Source organism: Saimiri boliviensis, chromosome 4, assembly GCF_048565385.1.
Source record: "Saimiri boliviensis isolate mSaiBol1 chromosome 4, mSaiBol1.pri, whole genome shotgun sequence".
In the NCBI taxonomy this organism is placed as follows: Eukaryota; Metazoa; Chordata; class Mammalia; order Primates; family Cebidae; genus Saimiri; species Saimiri boliviensis.
The window spans coordinates 133,122,211-133,143,109 of NC_133452.1; the positions used below are offsets into that span (position 1 = coordinate 133,122,211).

General features: G+C 53.2%; 1 protein-coding gene across 1 annotated transcript; it reads left to right on the forward strand.

Annotated features, from left to right (window-relative positions):
- Positions 1–14,006: 14,006 nt before the first annotated feature.
- CDSN (corneodesmosin) lies at positions 14,007–19,633 on the forward strand. The gene is made up of 2 exons (XM_003944631.4): positions 14,007–14,133; positions 17,149–19,633. The coding sequence occupies exons 1-2, from the start codon at positions 14,046–14,048 to the stop codon at positions 18,702–18,704; spliced, it is 1,644 nt and encodes a 547-aa protein (XP_003944680.3). The 5' UTR covers positions 14,007–14,045; the 3' UTR covers positions 18,705–19,633.
- The last annotated feature ends 1,266 nt before the right edge of the window (positions 19,634–20,899 follow it).

Genomic DNA, 20,899 nt, shown 5'->3' on the forward strand with positions numbered 1-20,899 from the left:
GGAGGAGGGCCCGGAGCAGGACCGAGGGAAGAGCCAGTGGTGTGTCTGGAGGATGGTCCAGGAAGGGTGGACCCGGAGCCTCATGCAGGGCCCAGACGCATAAGCTGCCCCCAGGTGATGTGCTCTGCTGGCCAGACCCACCAGCTCTGGGGACCAGCCCTTGGGACTCTGTGCGTCACCCTTCGTGTGTGCTGTTCGCTATGTCTGGAATGGCCTTCCTCTCCCAAACCAGCTGTATATCTCCTCAGGGATGCCTCTACCTACAGCACTCCCTCCCGAAGCCCCGCCCGACCCCCAACACCCTTCACCCCCCGTCACCCTAGGGCAATGATTTCTTCATGTCTGTCTTCCCTCCCCAGGCCATGAACCTCATGGGGCAGAGACTGTGTTCTGCATGCTTCTTCTTGAACCCCTTTACCATTTTTGTGCCTATGGACTCCTGGAGCGAAATAACCCACAACAGCCCTGCTTATGCCTCAGCCGGGACCTTTTCCAGGAGCAGAGAGCTGGAGGCACTTGGAAATTTTTCTCTCCCACATCTTCACATACCACCAACCCTCCCACTCCCCCAGCCCGCCCCAGGCCTTAACCAATGATGGACAAATATGAAGGCGTCAATAGCCCAGCCCTGTGAGCTGAAGTGGCCCTCCACGAGACTTACCTCGGCTCCACTCATGACCTTGGGTCCCACTATCCCACTCCTTTTCCACTCTTCCCCATCCTCATTACCCCTTTGCTTTTTTTTTTTTTTTTTTTTTTTTTTTTTTTTTTTTTTGAGACGGAGTTTCGCTCTTGTTACCCAGGCTGGAGTGCAATGGCGCGATCTCGGCTCACCGCAACCTCCGCCTCCTGGGCTCAGGCAATTCTCCTGCCTCAGCCTCCTGAGTAGCTGGGATTACAGGCACGCGCCACCATGCCCAGCTAATTTTTTTTTGGTATTTTTAGTAGAGACGGGGTTTTACCATGTTGACCAGGATGGTCTCGATCTCTCGACCTTGTGATCCACCCGCCTCGGCCTCCCAAAGTGCTGGGATTACAGGCTTGAGCCACCGCACCCGGCTTTTTTTTTTTTTTTTTAACAGAGTTTCCCTCTTGTTGCCCAGGCTGGACTGCAGTGGCACAATCTTGTTTCACTACAACCTCTGCCTCCCGGGTTCAAGCAATTCTCCTGCCTCAGCCTCCTGAGTAGCTGGGACTACAGCCACATGCCACCACGCCCAGCTGATTTTTGTATTTTTAGTAGAGACGGGATTTCACCATGTTGGTCAGACTGGTCTCCTGACCTCACATGATCTGCCCACCTCAGCCTGGAAAGTGCTGGGATTACAGGCGTGAGCCACCGTGCCCATCCTCCCTCATTACTTCCATTTATTTATGTATTTATGTTTTGAGACAGAGTCTCCCTTTTGTTGCCCAGTCTGGAATGCAGTGGTGCAATCTCAGCTCACAGCAACCTCCACTTCCTGGGTTCAAGTGATTCTCCTGCCTCAGCCTCCCGAGTAGCTGGGACTACAGGCATGCGCCACCACGCCTGACTGATTTTTGTATTTTCAGTAGAGACAGGGTTTCACCATATTGGCTAGGATGGTCTTGAACTCCTGACCTCATGATCCACCCACCTCGGCCTCCCAAAGTGCTGGGATTACAGGCATGAGCCACCGCGCCCAGCTGCTGCCTTCTTTAATTCCACAGCACTGTGTGGATTTCCATGTCTTTATTTCCTTGGAAAGTATGAGCTTCTTGAAGGCAGTGACTGTGCCTTGTCTTTCTTTGTATCCCTTGCTTCTCTCCTAGTACCTGTCCTAGAAAGCACTCAATAAAACAAACAATTAGCCCCATTTCACAGATGAGGAATCTCCACTGAGAGAGGTAACTGACCTGTGCCAGTGATATCACAAGTGCCAAAGTCAAGACAGGATGCAGCACTGCCTGGCTGCAAACCGATTCCTCCCAGACTGACGTGACAGGTGGGTGAGTGGGAAAAAGAAGGCATGAGGTAATTGGAGATTTTAGTACCTATTAATAGGCAGCGGATCTTGGCACTCAAACAGGCTGTCTTTATTAGCTGGGGAGGAGACCGAGTGGGCCTGGGTGGCATGGAGTTATTTTCCCAGGGAAACCCATTGTGCCAGCTTATCCATTCAGATTAGACAATGCCGGTTCCTCTCCACCTGCCTTGGCTAACCTCACCTAGGAGTGAATGTAGCAGGGACAAAGTCACATCTATGTCAACACAGAGTCATGGAATTCAATAACAGAATGGGATCACAGATCTACAGAACAATAGCCGGGAAACTTGGTCATAACCGATAGTTATTAAATGCTTGGCCAATGGAAAAGAGAAGAACCTAGAACAAGTATCACAGTCAAATCTAATTATAGAAGCTGAGTTACTTTGAGAAAGCACCGGGCACAGCCCTCCGCCTTTGGGCAGCGAATGATGTCTTTGGACTAGACAGAAGAGATGGTTGTCTGCCCTGCTTTGAAGCTCTCTGGCCAGGAAAACTCCAAACCACTCATTTGTTCATCCCTTTGCCCACACAATCAACATTCATGGAGCATCTGCTGTGTGGGGTGCTAGGTGACAGTGACAGTCCCAGGAAGCAGTTTCAGTCCTCCCTGCCCTCAAGGGGCTCTGTGTTTAGGGAGGACAAACATACACATCATGGCAATACAATTTGATAAAAAAATTAAATTAGAGAAGGGCACACCCTGCAGCCGAGGAGGGACTCCTGACTTCTCTGCCAATTTCATGTTTCAAAATCACTTGATCGAAGACGTGCTTTGGTATGAACTTAAGCTCTCTTACTGTGTACTTTTTTCTTCTGCTAATTTTTTTTTTTTTTTTTTGAGACGGCGTCTCGCTCTGTCACTCAGGCAAGACCTCAGCTCACTGCAACCTCCACCTCCCAAGTTCAAGCAATTCTTCTGCCTCAGAATCCCAACTAGCTGAGACTACAGGCACCCGCCACCACACCTGGCTAATTTTTTGTATTTTTAGTCGAGGGGTTTCACCATATTGGCCAGGCTGGTCTTGAACTCCTGGCCTAGCGATCTGCCTGCTTCGACCTCCCAAAGTGCTGGGATTACAGGCGTGAGCCACTGTGCCCGGCCTCTTCTGCTAATCTTTAATTAAGTGCTCACCAGGTGCCTGACACTGACTCAGAAACTTGGTGAATTCAACCAAATGCACCTCCTAAGGGTTTTCCCGTCTAATATCCTCAGAGGCAGTGATCAATTCCCTCCCCAACAACCCCCAGTCCCCACCCCACCCCCACCTTTCCTTTTGCAGCATAATCTTAACTGCTGTAATGGGGGCACGCAGGATAGCATGGTAGTGAGATCATCAGACTGTGACCTGAGTCTTTTTGTCCCTATTTTGCCATTCGTTCTCTGTGTAACCTTGGGATGGGACTTCAGCGGGATTCCTTTAATAACCTCTAAACTTCCTTGCAATGCTGAGAGCCAAGGCAGCGGCTCTAAGGTCTTGTTCCAGGAACTGCCACCAGAGGGCAGCCTAGAGACCCCTCGCAGGTGTTTTCCTCCAGAGCCTTTGCTCTTTCCCTCACTAATGTCATCCACTCCCTAGGGTCACCATTAAGGCACACAGGTATCCCCTTAGCTGTCAGGTGAGCCAGGCATGTGAGGTGAGGCGAGATAGGCTCGGAGCCCTCAGGAAAATTCAGGCACTGGCTGCTTTTGCAAGTGGACCTCACGGTCATCACTCACACATTCTCTCCCGGGGATTATTTCACAAGCCTATGGTCTAGAGGCGAGGATACCACAGCCAGTCAAAGGGATCCGGGCCCCCTCAGGGGGCTACCTTCCAGTGGGGGAGGAGGGGAACACACAGATGCTTACCTGGTACCTGTAGTGGGATTCACCTAGTGACGAATGGTGTGATGCTTTGTAGGCAGAGGGAGGGAATAGGGATGGTCCAAGCATGTGGATTTTTTTTTTTTTTTTTTTTTTTTTTTGAGACAGAGTTTCGCTCTTGTTACCCAGATTGGAGTGCAATGGCTCGATCTCAGCTCACCGCAACCTCCGCCACCTGGGTTCAAGCAATTCTCCTGCCTCAGCCTCCCGAGTAGCTGGGACTACAGGCGTGCGCCACCATGCCCAGCTAATTGTTGTATTTTTAGTAGAGACGGGGTTTCACCATGTTGACCAGAATGGTCTCGATCTCTTGATCTCGTGATCCACCCCCCTCGGCCTCCCAAAGTGCTGGGATTACAGGCGTGAGCCACCACGCCCGGCCCGGATTTCTTTTTTTTTTTTTTTTTAATGGAGTCTCACTCTGTCACCCAGGCTGGAGTGGAGTGGCAGAATCTTGGCTCACTGCAACCTCCGCCTCCCGGGTTCAAGCGATTCTCCTGCCTCAGTCTCCGGAATAGCTGGGACTACAGATGTCTGCCACCATGCCCAGCTAATTTTTGTATTTTTAGTAAAGATGAGGTTTCACCATGTTGGCCAGGATAGTCTTGAACTCCTGATCTTGTGATCCGCCCACCTCAACCTCCCAAAATGCTGGGGTTACAGGTGCAAGCCACCATGCCCAGTTTTTTTTTTTTTTCCTAAATTATTTTGAGACCAAATTTTGCTCTTGTTGCTCAGGCCTGAATGCAATGGCATGATCTTGGCTCACTGCAACCTCCACTTTCCAGGTTCAAGCGATTCTCCTGCCTTAGCCTCCGGAGTAGCTGGGATTATAGGCATTCCAGGTTAATTTTTATATTTGTAGTAGAGATGGGGTTTCACCATGTTGGCCAGAATAATCTCGAACTCCTGACCTCAGGTGACTCACCCGCCTCAGCCTCCCAAAGTGCTGGGATTACAGGCGTGAACCACTGCACCCAGCCAAGTATGTGGATTTTTAAAATATAAATATAAATTTTATTTCATTTTTTGAGACAGAGACTTGCTCTGTCACCCAGGCTGGAGTGTAGTGGCACAATCACTGCTCACCCCATCCTCCACCTCTTGGCCCCGTGTGATCCTCTGACCTCAGCCTCCCAAGTAGCTGGGACCACAGGTGTGTGCCACCATGCCCGGCCTGGACACACTTTTAAACAGGAAAGTCAGAGAGGGCCTATACGAGGAGATGACATGTGAGAAGAGCTGAATGAAATGAGGGCGCAAGCCAGGCCACGGGAGTGTCAAGGGAGAAGAGGCAAGTACAGCTTGGTGTAGTGTAGGACACGGCCTCGAGATTCCAGGGTAAGGTCCCCACCTCCTGGTAGTAGCCATCGTGCTTAGCTCCCTGATTTACTGCCTGCAGCTCCAAAGGACAAATAATTCCTGTGTTGGCTGGGCATGGTGGCTCACACTTGTAATTCCAGCACTTTTTTTTGTTTGTTTGTTTTTGAGACGGAGTCTCACTCTTGTTACCCAGGTTGGAGTGCAATGGCGTGATCTCGGCTCACTGCAACCTCCGCTTCCTGGGTTCAGGCAATTCTCCTGCCTCAGCCTCCTGAGTAGCTGGGATTACAGGCACGCACCACCATGCCCAGCTAGTTCTTTGTATTTTTAGTAGAGACGGGGTTTCACCATGTTGACCAGGGTGGTCTCGATCTCTTGACCTCGTGATCCACCCGCCTCGGCCTCCCAAAGTGCTGGGATTACAGGCTTGAGCCACCACGCCCGGCCAATTCCAGCACTTTGGGAGGCCGAGTTGAGTGGATCACTCGAGGTCAGGAGTTCAAGACCAGCCTGGCCAACATGGCAAAACCCCATCTCTACTAAAAATACAAAAATTAACTGGGCGTAAGGGCACACACCTGCAGTCCTAGCTACTTGGGAGGCTGAGGCAAGAGAACCGCTTGAACCTGGGAGGCGGAGGTTGCAGTGAGCAGAGATCGCACCATTGAATTCCAGCCTGGGCGATGAGTGAAACTCTGTCTCAAAATAATAATAACAATAATTCCTGTCTCCTAGGGTCATTGAGAGAATGGAGATCAGTCCTGCATGGACAGACGTTGGCGGCCCTGAGCTGAACGTTACACACTTCCAAGGAGTTGGTGCCAGCCTCTGGTGAAGCTGTTCTAGTCCCACAGCCCCGGAGAACTGAGTAGGACACCAGATGCCTCTTCAACAGGAGTCTGTGTTTCCTGGTCACCTCCGTGTGCTGGGTGATGCCTCAGGTGCCAGGGAGACACTGGGCAGTAGGCGAAGCTCCCTCCTGTGAGGACCTCTCACCCAGAGGCACTCAGACAGCCCAGAACACAGGAGGGAAGATGGGCCACGACAGTCCCAACCCCAGGTGCTCCAAGGGCCAGCCCAGCCTAGAAACCCCTCCTGGTACGAGCCTTTCCCACCTCTCCTCTCCTGAGAGCACGTCAGACTGCACCCTGGCCCTCTCTTTCACCCTCTCGAGGGAGCTGGGACTCTAATTCTGGGTGACCAGTAACAATAAAAACCACTAATAGCCCTAGTGGAAGGAATGACTGTTTAATAGGTGCACATAACAAGCAAACAAGGAGCGCTCTTTTCCCTCGCGATCACTCTGCAGAGCAGAGACGGAAACATTCTCGTTACTCTAAGAGCTAATCACAGCCTCCGTGCGCCTCCTTGTAAGATAGGAGGGGTGGCGGCCGCCTCAGGTGTGACTGAAACAGCCATGAAGGCATGGGCTGGGGAGCACTGCCCTGCAGCTGACTCCCTGTTGCTTTGAGGAAGTGGGGGTGAAGGGAAAAGACCTGGGGGGGAGATAGGTTGGTGGGAGAACCCCACTTGCTGAATTGTTCCTCTTTCAGGATTCAGTGCCTGAAGGTGCACCTGGCTCTGGCCCAGTCCCCACTGGCATTGCCAGCGGCAGTGCCCTGGGGCCCCAGAGGCTGGCAAGCCTGCTGGGAGGTGAGGGCAGGACATGGGGAGAGTGGCAAGTGGGGGCTGCCCCAGCCAAGCTCCAGGAGGCCATTCCATAGAGGAGACAGCCTTGGACCGGGAGCTGAGCAGGGAAGAAGGAAGGAAGGATAGAGCGGAGCACTGCCCACGCCAGGAAGACTCTCAGGGAGAGGACGGTGTGGACTCGCCCCAGGACAGGGCTTCTCAGCTACGGGCAACTCGCGGTGCTGCAGTGGGGGCACCTAACAGAACGCCCTAGGGGGGTTGTTTTGTTTTTGCTTTTTTGAGACAGAATCTCACTCTGTCACCCAGTCTGGAGTGTAGTGGCGTGATCTCGGCTCACTGCAACTTTGGCCTCCTGGGCTCAAATGGTTCTCCTGCCTCAGTCTCCCAAGTAGCTGGGACTACAGGCACACTCCACCACAGCTGGCTAGTTTCTGTATTTTTAGTAGAGACGAGGTTTCAGTAAATTGGCCAGGCTGATCTCAAACTCCTGACCTCAGGTGATCCACCCGCCTCGGTTTCTGAAAGGGATGGGATTACAGGCATGAGCCACTGCACCCCGCTAGGATTTGTTTTTTAGGTCTACAGCATGGTGCTGCCTACCCTTGGCATCAGATTAATGCCATGTCCAGGGGAAACCCCAGTATGTCCTCATCACACCCATGTGAACTCTACTGCTTGTTCATAAAAATGTGTCGCATCCCTGGGGGGGAGAGAAAGGAGCTAATCCAGTAAAGAGTGGCTCAGGGGAGACAGTCACTCGTGAGGAATGAGGGCAGGACACACAGGCCCAGGCCGAGACTGCACAGGGAGTCACATGAGTGGCTGTGTCAGAGCCAGGTGCACGTGCCCACCGCCACCTCCGCCAAGGCCGTCAGTGAATCCTCCCAGCACCCAGAGGGGCTTGGCACATAGGTGCTAGCACAGGGCAGGACACTAGAGGGGAGGGCACCATGTCCTGAGAAAGGTAGAAAGGAGAAGCGTGGCCTGGACACATTCATGCATTCCTTTATCTCAAAATATCACCGAGTGCCCACCACAGCTCCATGCTGGGGACTCAGTGGACATGCCCGTGCTTTGCCCACTGGCATGGAGCGCATGGTCCAGGGGAGATGGTTTCTGTTGCATTTCAAAGCCATGGAAGTGAGTGGCACATTCCCAAGAGGGAAGCAGAGAAGTAGAGGTGAAAACTGAGTGGAGAAGTGCAGCCAGTCCCGTGGGAGCACCTGGGCTAACAAGGCTTCACCCCGCAGAGCTGGTCGGAACACTGTGTGGGGATGTGCTCGCTCCTTCCATGTTCTTGGTCACCAGAGGAACCAGGTGAAGAGTGTGGATGACTCAGGCCACCCCTCCCCACACAGGAAAAACAACTCCGAGGACATCCCCTACTGGGAGTGGACCAGGAGCATCAGGTTCCACGCCAGGGAGAGGAGGGCGTTGTTGTGGCTGCAGAGCTGAGTCCACAGGGAAGTGTGGGCGTCACGGAGACAGAGAGAGGAGGAAAGGAAAGGTCTCCCATCACAGCCAAGCAGAAAGGAAGAAAGGATGGGAAAAGCCCACAGGTGGCTCTGAATGGCCCCTCTCCTTCTCTTCCCAGTACAAAATAAGCTGCTTTTCCAGTCTTCTTCTCTTCCCTGTGCTCCCTCCAGTTTCCTTCTCCCAAGCCTAATCCCTGGTCTACCAAGGATGCCTGTGTGAAATGCTTGTTATAGAACTTCGGTCCTGATTCTCAGGCCCCCAGAGGAGGAAAGCTGTGGAAGAGGGACCTCATGAGTGGGTGACTCTCACTTAAGAATTCTTAATTTTTTTTTTTTTTTTTTTTTTGAGATGGAGTTTCACTCTTGTTACCCAGGATGGAGTGCAATGGCGCGATCTCGGCTCACTGCAACCTCCGCCTCCTGGGTTCAGGCGATTCTCCTGCCTCAGCCTCCTGAGTAGCTGGGATTACAGGCACGGGCCACCATGCCCAGCTAATGTTTTGTATTTTTAGTAGAGACGGGGTTTCACCATGTTGACCAGGATGGTCTTGATCTCTTGACCTTGTGATCTGCCCGCCTCGGCCTCCCAAAGTGCTGGGATTACAGGCGTGAGCCACCGTGCCGGCTAATTTTTTTTTTTTTAAGACAGTCTCACTCTGTCACCTAGGCTGGATGCAGTGGTGCGATCTTGGCTGCTGTAGCCTCTACATCCTGCGTTCAAGCAATTCTCGTGCCTCAGCCTCCCAAGTAGCTTGGATTACAGGTGCCCACCACCACGCCCAGCTAATTTTGTATTTTCAGTAGAGATGGCTTTGCCATGTTGGCCAGGATGGTCTCAAACTCCTGACCTCAAGTGATCCACCCACCTCGGCCTCCCAAAGTGCTGGGATTACAGGCGTAAACCACCATACCAGGTCAGGGATTCTTAACTTTAGCAGCTTTGATAGAAGTGGAAATCTTCTCTCTAGAAAGATACATACACATAAGGAATTCTGGACACCTTGCAGGGTTTAGGGAACCTCTGAAGCCTGTCCATGAGCCGCTGACGTTCATCTATAGCATGATGTCAGCTGCCGAATGACAGGATCCGTATGCGCCTGGAAGTCCAACAGGCCTGGGTTTCAGTCTTTTCCAAACATTTTGTTGCTTGTTAGCAGCTGGTTTGGACAAATAATTTCAACTTAGTTTTCTTTTTTTTTTTTTTTAAGATGGAGTTCTGCTCTGTCACCCAGGCCGGAGTGCAGTGGCGCGATCTCGGCTCACCACAACCTCTGCCTCCCAGGTTCAGGCGATTCTCCTGCCTCAGCCTCCCAAGTACCTGGGATTATAGGTGCACACCACCAGGTCCAGCTAATTTTTTTTTGTATTTTTAGTAGAGATGGGGTTTCACTATGTTGACCAAGCTGGTCTTGAACTGCTGACCTAAGGTGATCCACCTGCCTCGGACTCCCAAAGTGCTGGGATTACAGGCATGAGCCACCATATCAGGCACCATACCACACAGCGCCCGGCCTCAACTTAGTTCTCTCATCTGTGAAACAGGGAGAAAAAGCACTTACCCTGTAGGGCTGTTGTGAATACTGAATAAGACGACACACGTTGAATACCCAGGCACACTGTCTGCCTGCAGTAGGGAGTCAGGACATGGTAGGTCTCTTGCCGCACGCCTCCTCTTTATGCAGTCCCTCATGCTGCCCCACCTGGCCTCGGATTCCTCCCACCTCCACCTCCTGGGTAGCTGGAACTACACCACACTATGCTTCAACCCTCTTTTTGATCATTCAAAGCCCTTTGGTTCCATGCACCTGCTCACATTTACTGCAATTCCTATAGAATCCAAATTCTTTTTTTTTTTTTTTTTTTTTTCAGACAAAATCTCACTCTGTTGCCAGGGCTGGAGTGCAGTGGCATGATCTCGACTCACTGCTACCTCTACCTCCTGAGTTCAAGCAATTCTTCTGCCTCAGCCTCCCAAGTAGCTGGGATTACAGGCATCCACCACTATGCCTGGCTAATTTTTTGTATTTTTAGTAGAGACAGTGTTTCACCATGTTGACTAGGCTGGTCTCGAACTCCTGATCTTGTGATTTGCCTGGCTTAGCCTCCCAAAGTGCTGGGATTACAGGTATGAGCCATTATGCCCGGCCCATAATCCAAGTTCTTTTAACCTGGTGTTGTAGGTCATCTATAATCCTAATCGAAGCAGCCAGTCTATTCTCCCACACCACTGTTCATCCACCTGCGTGTCCCACACCAACCCACACCATCTGCTGGTTCTAAATACACCTGAAGCACCGAAAGGCCCTGAGTCTGGCTGCCACCTCCCTGAAGCCAAGTGCCTTTCCCGCTTCACTCTAGGCTGCTCTCTATGCTGTGTGTCCCCAGCTGGATAGCAGCTCCTCAGGGCAAGGAACAACTCCTCTTCCTGCTCAGTGCAACTTCCAAACCACAGCAGAGGAGCGTGCACTGGGAGCCAGGCCTGGCACAGAAAACACAGCAGCACAGGGCTGCCGGAGGGCGGAGGGGACAGTGACCTGCCTGCATCATAATACATGCCAGGGAGCCCCACCTTTTGCCTATGGAAGGCACATGCTTTGAGCTTGATTTTCTTGGGTGGGGGGTGTCTATGCCACCTGCACTTTCTCACCCAGTCCAATGCACAGACAGGGACAGGGACAGCATCTGCTGCTGTGGAACACAGCAGAGCCACCTGCACTCCTGTGGACATCACCAAACTGGCAGCTTCACTGAAGGTGCCCCCGGCCTGTGCAGGCACTCAGCTGATGCCCCTTCTCTTCCCTCCTCAACCCCATTAGCTTTAGGTCTTCCCTGCCTGTGCTGAGAGAAACATGAATGGTGAGCACCAGAGTAAAATCCAGCACAGCAGGTAGAGTTTCAGTAAAAACCCAAAAGCGTGACTCGAGCTCAGAGGGCCCAGATGTGGGCAGGACAACGAGGAACAGGGCAGCCCAGGGTGGCAGGATGGGGTGGATAAGAGTGGACAGGGGAGAGTAGTCAGGAGGAGGGACGTGGCTGCGCCACCAGCCCACATGGGCGGCTGGAGACCGGGAGAGACTGTGTCTCCTCCAGCCTGGCTGTCTGGGCCAAGTTCTGACAGCAACCGGGAGGAATGTGAGAAAGAAAGCAAGACAAACTTTGCCACCTCTGGCTGGCCAGGGGAAGTTTGTGTTGGAAAAGAATAAGCCACAGGCCCCACTGTTCTGCCTTCTCCCCTCCTACCCTGGGGGACGGCCCGCACCTTCTAGTCCACTCCTCCCTGCCCTCTGCCACTCCCTTTGATACCCAAGAGCCCCCTCCCTCCTTGCCCAGGTGCTCCAGGGAGCCAGGCCTGAGAGTCTCGGGAGGCCCAGAGGAGGAAATGATGATCCGAAAGGGCAGCATCACTTTCAATGGTATCTCTGTCTCACATTCATGCCTCCAGCTCTGTATGAGGCAGGAAGGGAGGGGAAGAGACTCTGCTAGTGTTGGCTGGGCTGGAGACTCAGGAAAGGGAGCCTGGGCTGTGGGGGTGAACCTGCCCTATGTGTTTCCCCAGTGAAAGGAGGACAGGCGCACCTGCAGGGCTCCGTTTGCTGGGCTTCCTGCTGGGGGCTGCACCCCTTGTCCCATTTAACCTTTCTCATAATTTCCCATCTGAAAAAACCTAGTGAGGTAGGTGTTATTTAAAATATCCCCATTTTCAGATGAGGAAATGGAAGTTCAGAAAGGTTTGATGAGCCCAAAGCCAAGAGGTTAGCTGGGACTTGAACCCACGTCATCTTGATTCTGAAGCCAATGTTTTGTTTTGTTTTGTTTTTTGAGATGGAGTTTCGCTCTTGTTACCCAGGCTGGAGTGCAGTGGCACAATCTCGGCTCACCGCAACCTCCGCCTCCCGGGTTCAAGCAATTCTCCTGCCTCAGCCTCCCTAGTAGCTGGGACTACAGGCGTGCGCAACGATGCCCAGCTAATTTTTGTATTTTTAGTAGAGACAGGGTTTCACCATGTTGACCAGGATGGTCTCGATCTCTTGATCTCGTGATCCGTCCGCCTCGGACTCCCAAAGTGCTGGGATTACAGGTGTGAGCCACCGCGCCCAGCATCAATGTTTTTTGTTCGGTTGTTTTTCCCAAGGCATCAGCCCCCTTCAGGGGACCCTATCCTATCACTTCCTCTCTCCACGGCTCCCTCAGCCCCTCTTTCCTCCCACTCCCATTTTGAGTGTCATCAGCAAGTCAAGAGCAAGACCAGATGGTAGCCACTAGCTGCACGTGGCCAACCACATCATTACTATTAATTAAAATTAAAACTCCAATTCTTCGGACAGCACAGACAGGAAACATTTCCATCCTCCTGCCGGTCTGGACTTAAAGGCCAGTCAGGAGGTAGACAGAATGGGAGAGGCCAGCCAAAGGGCCTCAGGGACAGAGCTGCCTTTGTGAGGAGATGAGGTTTTGGAAGTGACTTTGGGTGAGGAGAGCAGGGGTGTCTGAGGCCCGGGGTAGGAGAGGACAGCCTGCTGGACTCCCAGGCACCTCCCTCCGATACTGATACTCTGGCAATACCAGTGAGCAATTAATTGGCTGGGGCGGGGCCAGGGCCAGAGCAGGAGGAAGGCAAACACATGGAGGAGGAGCCACCACCCTCTCAGCAGATGGCAGGGCCCCGGTCCTCCTGGCCTCCTTTCTTCCTTTGAGGACCCGGGAGCCTGTGTGACCCTCCTTGACCTGCCCAGAGCTGGCTGCTGCTTCCTGCTCGCTCATCCAGCCCAGGGCCAGCGGGTGGGCTACAGGGCCACCACCTTCCCAATTAGCCTTCTTAGCCTCTTGCTCACCCTTGAGGTCTGGGTCACCAGCCATGGGGAGAGGCTGTGAATGGCCTGTGAGTAACCAAGGCCCAGCTATGACAGAGGTCATCAGCACAGGCCTCTCCCCTGGCTGAGCCCTGGCTCCCAGCATCGCTGCTCCCCTCCCAGCCCCCGCACCATGCTGTCCCCAGAAAGCCCAGAAGCGACAGGTCAGGGAGTTGGTTTTGGGAAGCAGTGCTCCATTTCTTAGAGGGAGAAGACTCCCCTGGTGATGGAACACGTAACACGTGTATGGCTGGCCTGGTACTTGGGCAATGGTGGGAGGGGGAGTCTGGAGAGTGGGGCAGGAGTCATTTGAAGGAGGAAAGTGGAGGTGGAGTGATGGGGTCCCAAGGAAGAAGCAGATCAGGGGCTGTGAATGGGACCTCATTGGGGTTCGGTGGCGGGGCTGGAGCAGGCACCCAACCAAGTGCGGAAGAAAAAGCTGAAACGCCCATGTCTGTGAGTGGAAGGCAGATGGGGAGACAGGCCAAGCCGGGTAGGGAGGAGAGGGAAGGAGCCAGGCGGCTGGGTTCCGTGGCAAGAGTGGCCGCCCCAGAGTGGGTGGCCGTGGGGCAGAGCGCCTGGTTCCAGGTTAAGCAATGAGGAGCCAGGGCCAGGCGTGTCAGGTGGCAGGATCGTTAGGGCCCCGTGGCCATGGGTACCCCACACTGCAGCCACTGCTGCTGCTGAGTAGGCAGATGCACCGGGCTGATTACCATGCTCCTCCCGGCCACACCAATTTCCCCCGGGCACCCTCCCCCTCCACCCCTCCTGCCCTCCCCACAGTGACTCCTGCCCAGGGAATGTCCAGCTCTGGCATAAAGGACCCGGGAGTCCTCGAGCTGCTGTCAGTTAGGAGGCTGTGCAGTCCGAGATGGGCTCGTCTCGGGCACCCTGGATGGGGCGTGTGGGCGGGCACGGGATGATGGCCCTGCTGCTGCTGGCTGGTCTCCTCCTGCCAGGTAGGAGGCTGGGGGCCCTGGGAGCAGGAGGGAGGTGGAAGGGAGAGTCCAGGAGTGGACTCAGCGAAGGGGATGGGCAGGGGCTCTGGAATCTGCCTTTTGAATCTGGGTGTTGCTCCTCACTGCCTTGTCACCTCAGGTAAGTTACTTAAACTTCCTGAGCCTGTTTCTGAAACTCTAAAGTGGGGTTAATAATAACATTTAGCTCTAGTCTATGTGTCTCAAATTAAATAATGTATGTGACATGTGCTTTAAATTCTAGAGGTTTACATAAATGTTAGTGGTGGTGATTTTTATTTTTATTTATTTATTTATTTATTTATTTATTTATTTATTTATTTATTTTGAGATGGAGTTTCGCTCTTGTTACCCAGGCTGGAGTGCAATGGCACGATCTCGGCTCACCGCAACCTCCGCCTCCTGAGTTCAGGCAATTCTCCTGCCACAGCCTCCTGAGTAGCTGGGATTACAGGCACGTGCCACCATGCCCAGCTAATTTTTTGTATTTTTAGTAGAGACGGGGTTTCACCATGTTGACCAGGATGGTCTCGATCTCTTGACCTCGTGATCCACCCGCCTCAGCCTCCCAAAGTACTGGGATTACAGGCTTGAGCCACCGCGCCCGGCCCAGTGGTGGTGATTTTTATTATGACAGCAGTACAAGATAATGATTGGACATTTAGTAGTAATAATAACTGTTACATTTTGAGGGACTTTTTATGTGCCAGACTCTGTTTAAAGCACAATTTGGATTATATATGGGCACCTTTTGTTTGTCTGTTTGTTTGAGATGGAGTCTCACTCTGTCTCCCAGGCTGGAGGGCAGTGGCATAATCTCAACTCACCGCAACCTCCACTTCCCGGGTTAAAGCAGTTCTTGTGCCTCAGCCTCCCGAGTAGCTGAGACTACAGGTGCCCACCACCATATCAGGCTAATTTTTTTTTGTATTTTTAGTAGAGACAGGGTTTCACCATGTTGGTCAGGCTGGTCTCGAACTCCTGACCTCAAGTGATCCTCTCGCCTCGGCCTCCCAAAGTGCTGGGATCACAGGTAGGAACCATCATGCCTAGCCTATGTTAGCACTTCTGATCATTACAAGAATGGTATGAAAGAAAATTTGCTATTTCCACTCTACAGATGGGGACACTGAGGCTTGGTGAGGTTAGGAAACCAGTGCAAGACCATGCATTAGGAAGCAGTAAAGCCAAGACTCCAAACCAGACCAGGCGACCACTGGACCTGTGTTTTTGGCCACCGGGTACCTACAGCCCTTGAGAAATTTCTGTGACCTTCCTATGGCCTGGTGGGTGGTTGGTGTCTTAAGGAATAGAGAAAGAGAGGGGCAATTCTTGGAGGATTCGTGCAGAGGACTGAAGGGAATTGCCACAGCTGGGGTTTGGTGTGGTGGTACATGCAAATAATTTCTTTTTGAGGAGAGAACAGGGACATCACAGATGACGGAAGTCCGGTTGTTGGTGGAGGGATCAGGATGAGTGGCAGTAATAAAGCATGATGTATAATGCTTTATGCTTTCTAAAACATCATCCAGCAGGGTGTGGCTCGTGCCTCTAATCCCAACACTTTGGGAAGCCAAGGCGGATGGATCACCTGAGGTCAGGAGTTTGAGACCAGCCTGGCCAACACAGTGAAACTCCATCTCTACAAAAAATACAAAAAAATTGCCGAGTGTGGTGGTGGCCACCTGTGGTCCCAGCTACTTGGAAGGCTGAGGCAAGAGAATCCCTTGCACCCAGGAGGCGGAGGTTACAGTGAGTTGAGACCCTGCCAAGGCAACAAGAGCAAAACTCCATCTCAAAAAAAAAAAAAAAAAGAAAAAGAAATCTTCCATGTGGATGCTCTCATTTAGTATTCACAGTAATGCTGTGGGAAGGCAGGGCAAATTTGGCTCCTCTAAATGTATAACTAAAGCTCAGAGAGGTTCAGTAACTTGCTGGTATGTGGCTCCGTCTGTGACTCGTGGGACCTGGAGGGGCTGGGGTAGGCAGAAGGAACGTGAGTGAAAGAGTCGTAGAGAAAGGATAAGGTAAGTTGGGCCTGCGGGTTTGAGCAAAGGCAAGGAATGGTAAGGAGAGATGCGGTCCCACATTCCCGAGGGAAGTCAAAGAAGCAGAAGTCAGATGAGGGGCTGGATGGAGGCCGGCGGGCTCAGAGAGGGAAGCTGATGGTGGCCAGGAGCCTCGGAGGCTCTCGGGGTTTCGTCCTGGTTCCCTGGGCTGGGCCAGGGAAAGCAGGGCTGGCTCAGGGTGCGGTGTCCTGCCACACTGGTACCAGCAGGTTCTGAAGCAACAGGTGGTGACCCCACATCCTGGCCCCCACCCAGCTTTACTGGCATGGCCAGTGCTGGGATGGGAAATAGGGTTTCCATTTCTGACCGCAGCCTGGGCTCTCACGAAGAAGCTGGGGACCAAATCTTAGTCCTCGAGTGCTCTTTCCTTTAATTCAGCGCCGCTGCCCCCAGGCTTCTATTTCCAGTGTCTCCTGCTATGTTTTTCCCCACTTCTCAGCCCTCCATTGTTTTGCCTTTTGTCTTCTCCTTCCCTTTGGTCCCCCTATCTGGCCCAGGATTTTTCCCTAAGAATTTATGCCTGCACTTCTCAGAGTCATAGTTTCCCCAATTCTGTCTCTTCAGGGCCCTTTCTTTTAGACCTACGTGTTCCTGCCACTTCTCCATTCCTTCTTCTTTTAAAAAAAAATTTTAATTAAAAAACAAAATAGAGATGGGATTTTACTGAGGGTCCCCCACTTTGGCACCTAATTTTCTATTTTTCTGGTTGGTGTTTGTCCACCCTTCCCAAACAATGGAACTGCCTTTATTCTGTCACCTCAATAACCTTTAGAGACGATAGCCAGTTCTCCCTTCTTTCTCCCTCCCCAAGCTCTCCCTGGGCTCCTCTTGGGAGAAATCGGAAAGGCAGATGACTGAGCTGGGGCTGAAGGGTGAGGGAGGAAGCCAAGGCTCCCTGGCCCTTACTGACCACTCCTTTCCTCCCCAGGGACCTTGGCTAAGAGCATTGCCACCTTCTCAGACCCCTGTAAGGACCCCACGCGTATCACCTCCCCTAACGACCCCTGCCTCACTGGAAAGGGTGACTCCAGTGGCTTCAGCAGCTACAGTGGCTCCAGCAGTTCTGACAGCTCCATTTCCAGCGCCAGTGGCTCTAGTAGTGGCTCCAGTGGACCCAGCGTCGCCCAGAGTGGTTCTTCCGGATCTTTTAAGCCAGGAACGGGGTACTCCCAGACCAGCTACTCCTCTGGATCTGCCTCTAGTCTACAGGGGGCATCTGGATCCCCCCAGCCGGGCAGCGGCAGCTCTTACTCCGGAAGCAGCGGCTCTCAGTCCGGAAGCAGCGGCTCTCAGTCCGGAAGCAGCGGCTCTCAATCCGGAAGCAGCGGCTCTCACTCCGGAAGTAGCAGCTCTCACTCCGGAAGCAGCAGCTCTCATTCGTGGAGTAGCAGCTCTCATTCGAGCAGCAGCTCGCATACAGTCAGCGGCACCTACCAAGTAGGGAATGGCTCTGCTCTGCCAACCAACCCCGATTCTTCCCGCATACTAATGAGACCTTCCCAGACCTCAGGGGCGTCCATCAGTGGCCAAAGTGTCAGCTCCAACCTGCGTCCCTGTAGTTCGGACATCCCCGATTCTCCTTGCAGTGGAGGGCCCGTGATCACGAAGGACTCCAGCCCTTACATCTCCAGCTCCCACTCTGTGTCAGGGGGTCAGAGGCCTGTGGTGGTGGTGGTGGAGCAGCACGGTTCTGGTGGCCCTGGAGTGGTTCCAGGTGCCCCCTGTAGCAATGGTGGCCTTCCAGGCAATCCCTGCCCCCCAATCACCTCTGTAGAGAAATCCTACGGTGGCTACGAGGTGGTGGGTGGCTCTTCTGACAGTTATCTGGTTCCAGGCATGACCTACAATAAGGGGAAAATCTACCCTGTGGGCTACTTCACCAAAGATAACCCTGTGAGAGGCTCTCCAGCAGTCCCTTCCTTTGCAGCTGGGCCCCCCATCTCTGAGGGCAAATACTTCTCCAGCAACCCCATCATCCCCAGCCAGTCGGGAGCTTCCTCGGCCATTGTGTTTCAGCCGGTGGGCACTGGTGGGGTGCAGCTCTGTGGAGGCTCCAAGGCGCCCTGCTCTTCCTCCGGTTCTCAAGTCCACATCAGTTCTAGCGTTTCCAGCAGCTCCGGTTCACCCTACCATCCCTGCGGCAGTGCTTCCCAGAGCCCCTGCTCCCCACCAGGCACCGGCTCCTTCGGCAGCAGCTCCAGTTCCCAATCCAGTGCCAAAATCATCCTTCAGCCTTGTGGCAGCAAGTCCAGCTCTTCTGGCCACCCTTGCATGTCTGTCTCCTCGGTGACACTGACTGGGGGTCCCGATGGCTCTCCCCATCCTGATCCCTCCGCTGGTGCCAAGCCCTGTGGCTCCAGCAGTGCTGGAAAGATCCCCTGCCGCTCCATCCGGGACATCCTAGCCCAAGTGAAGCCTCTGGGGCCCCAGCTAGCTGACCCTGAAGTTTTCCTACCCCAGGGAGAGTTACTCGACAGCCCATAAGTCAGCGTTTGCATGTGTGCATGCCTGGGGCACACACAAGCACATACATTGTATCTCATTTGGGAGAAGTCCAGTGCCCAGGCATAGGGTTAGCTCAGTTTCCCTCCTCCTTCCCAAAAGAGTGGCTCTGCTTCCTCCACTACCCCAAGGTGGCAGACTCTCATCACCCCTTCCTCCTTCCTCTCCCTAATATTGTAGATTCAAAGCTCCTCTCCGATTCTCTCCTACTGTTTAGATTCCCATTCCACTGCAGTGCTCCCTCAGCCAGATAACCACCCCTTACAATTCCGTCTGCTATGTCTTTGAAATGGTCCATTGAGTAACCCCCGCCCCCATCAGCTTCTCAACTGGGAAACCCCTGAAATGCTCCCAAAGCACCTCTGATGCCTGGAAAACTATACGTTTCTCTTCCACTTTACCAAATAAAGCAAAGTCAAACCAACATCTGGAAACAGTGGCCACTTTTCACTGACCTCTCTTCAACATCTGATCAACTCACCCAATATACTACTGGGCTCTCGCTCCCAGTTTCACCCCACCCTCCATTACAGAGCTCACCACGCCCTTCTACATCACCGTCCTGAACACACCCATCGCCTCTTAAGTCCCTTATCTCAGCCCCTTCCCTCAGTGCTCAGATGCTTCCCTGGGTGAGGGAGACACTGGGGTGCCCGCAGAGGTTGGAGCAGACTCCCTGCTCTCTCTGGATCCTGGACCGTTGATCCTGGCTCAGTAAACTGTGGGGATAGATGCAGACTTTTTGCCTTCTTGGAGTTCTGGGTCTCCTCTGAGAGCCTGGGTCGTGCTCCTCCTGCACCTCTAGAGGTCTCTGTATCCCTAGTTTTCCTTCAAAAGAGGACCGTATTTCTCTTCTACCTTCCAGCTCCTCCCACAGAGGAGGAAGACAATAAATATTTGTTGAACTGAAAGCAGAGATTGCCTGGTCTTCCAGATCCTTCCTCCATTTCCCTCCTCTCATTGCTCCAGGAAATCCATTCTCTTCCCATTCCTCATTCACCATGGGGTCCCCTCTTCCCTTATTTAGGGCCCTTAGTGCTTCCTCTCGCTCCCCTCCCCACCCAAGCTCCTTTTCTTCCACCATTAGCGTGCCTCACCTTGTAGACGCCATCCTCTCTGGGAGTCGCGAGTCTCCATTTCCTGGGTTTCTGGGACACCTGGAAGCTTGGGAAGGCTGAGACACAACAACTCCAACCAGATTCCTGTCAACTGAGTAGGAGCCCAGGTGGGCGTTGCTCCTGGAGCTGGGGGTGGAGAGAGTAAAGGACTGAGAGGATGGAAGAGGGGAAGGGAGTGTAGCCAGCAGGGTGACTCACTGGCCTAGATAAAGAGGCCCGCCCGCCCGAAGCACAGCAGAGCCGGCAGTGGCCTCTCCATCTTCACAATCCCTGCTCTGCTGGGGTCCAGAGTGAGAGCGGGCGCAACATGGCTCGGGTGAGGGCAGAGAGGACAGAGTGGTCTCCATTGGAGAAGAGAGAGCATGTGCAGACCGTGGTGAGGTTCGTGCGACTTAAGTCCTGAGACAGGCAGGAAGAGGCTGAGGCTGACAAAGTTCCTGCATCCCAGGGAGGCCTGTGCTTGTCTCTGTAGGAGCCCCACCCCCCACCCCCAGCACAGGCCACCTCTCAGAGCCTCTGCTTGGCTCCAGAGGAATTCACCCCTACCCTAGCACTTAACCCATTCTCTCCTATCGGGATGGTGCTGTCTGGTCCTGAACGTATAACTGTTGAAACTACAAGTCTGGAATCAGCAGAAATGTATCACGTCGACAAGAAAGGGATTGAATCACCCTTGGTCCAGCGTCTGGACCCTGATCTGCAGCCAATGGCAGGAATCGAGGTCCTCAGATACTTCATGGATGGGAATCACAGGGAGGGTAGGCCCTCTGATGTGGTGGTTCCTCGAGTCTCTTGCTGTGCTCCAAATTAAAAGCTTGGGTACAACTCATGCAGGTCACCCGAAACGGCCTTGGGCTCCACCCACTGCCAGTTCTGGAGAGGAACTCTTCACTCCTGCAGTGGTTAAACCAGCAGGGGCTGGGGAGGAGGACACAGTGGAATCAGCCCGCAGCTCATGTTTAGACCTCAGGCAGCCGGGGAAGTCTACTCTTGGGGCCTCCCAGAAGCAATGGACAGAACAAAGGCATTGCATTTTTATAACACACATTTCAAACGTAT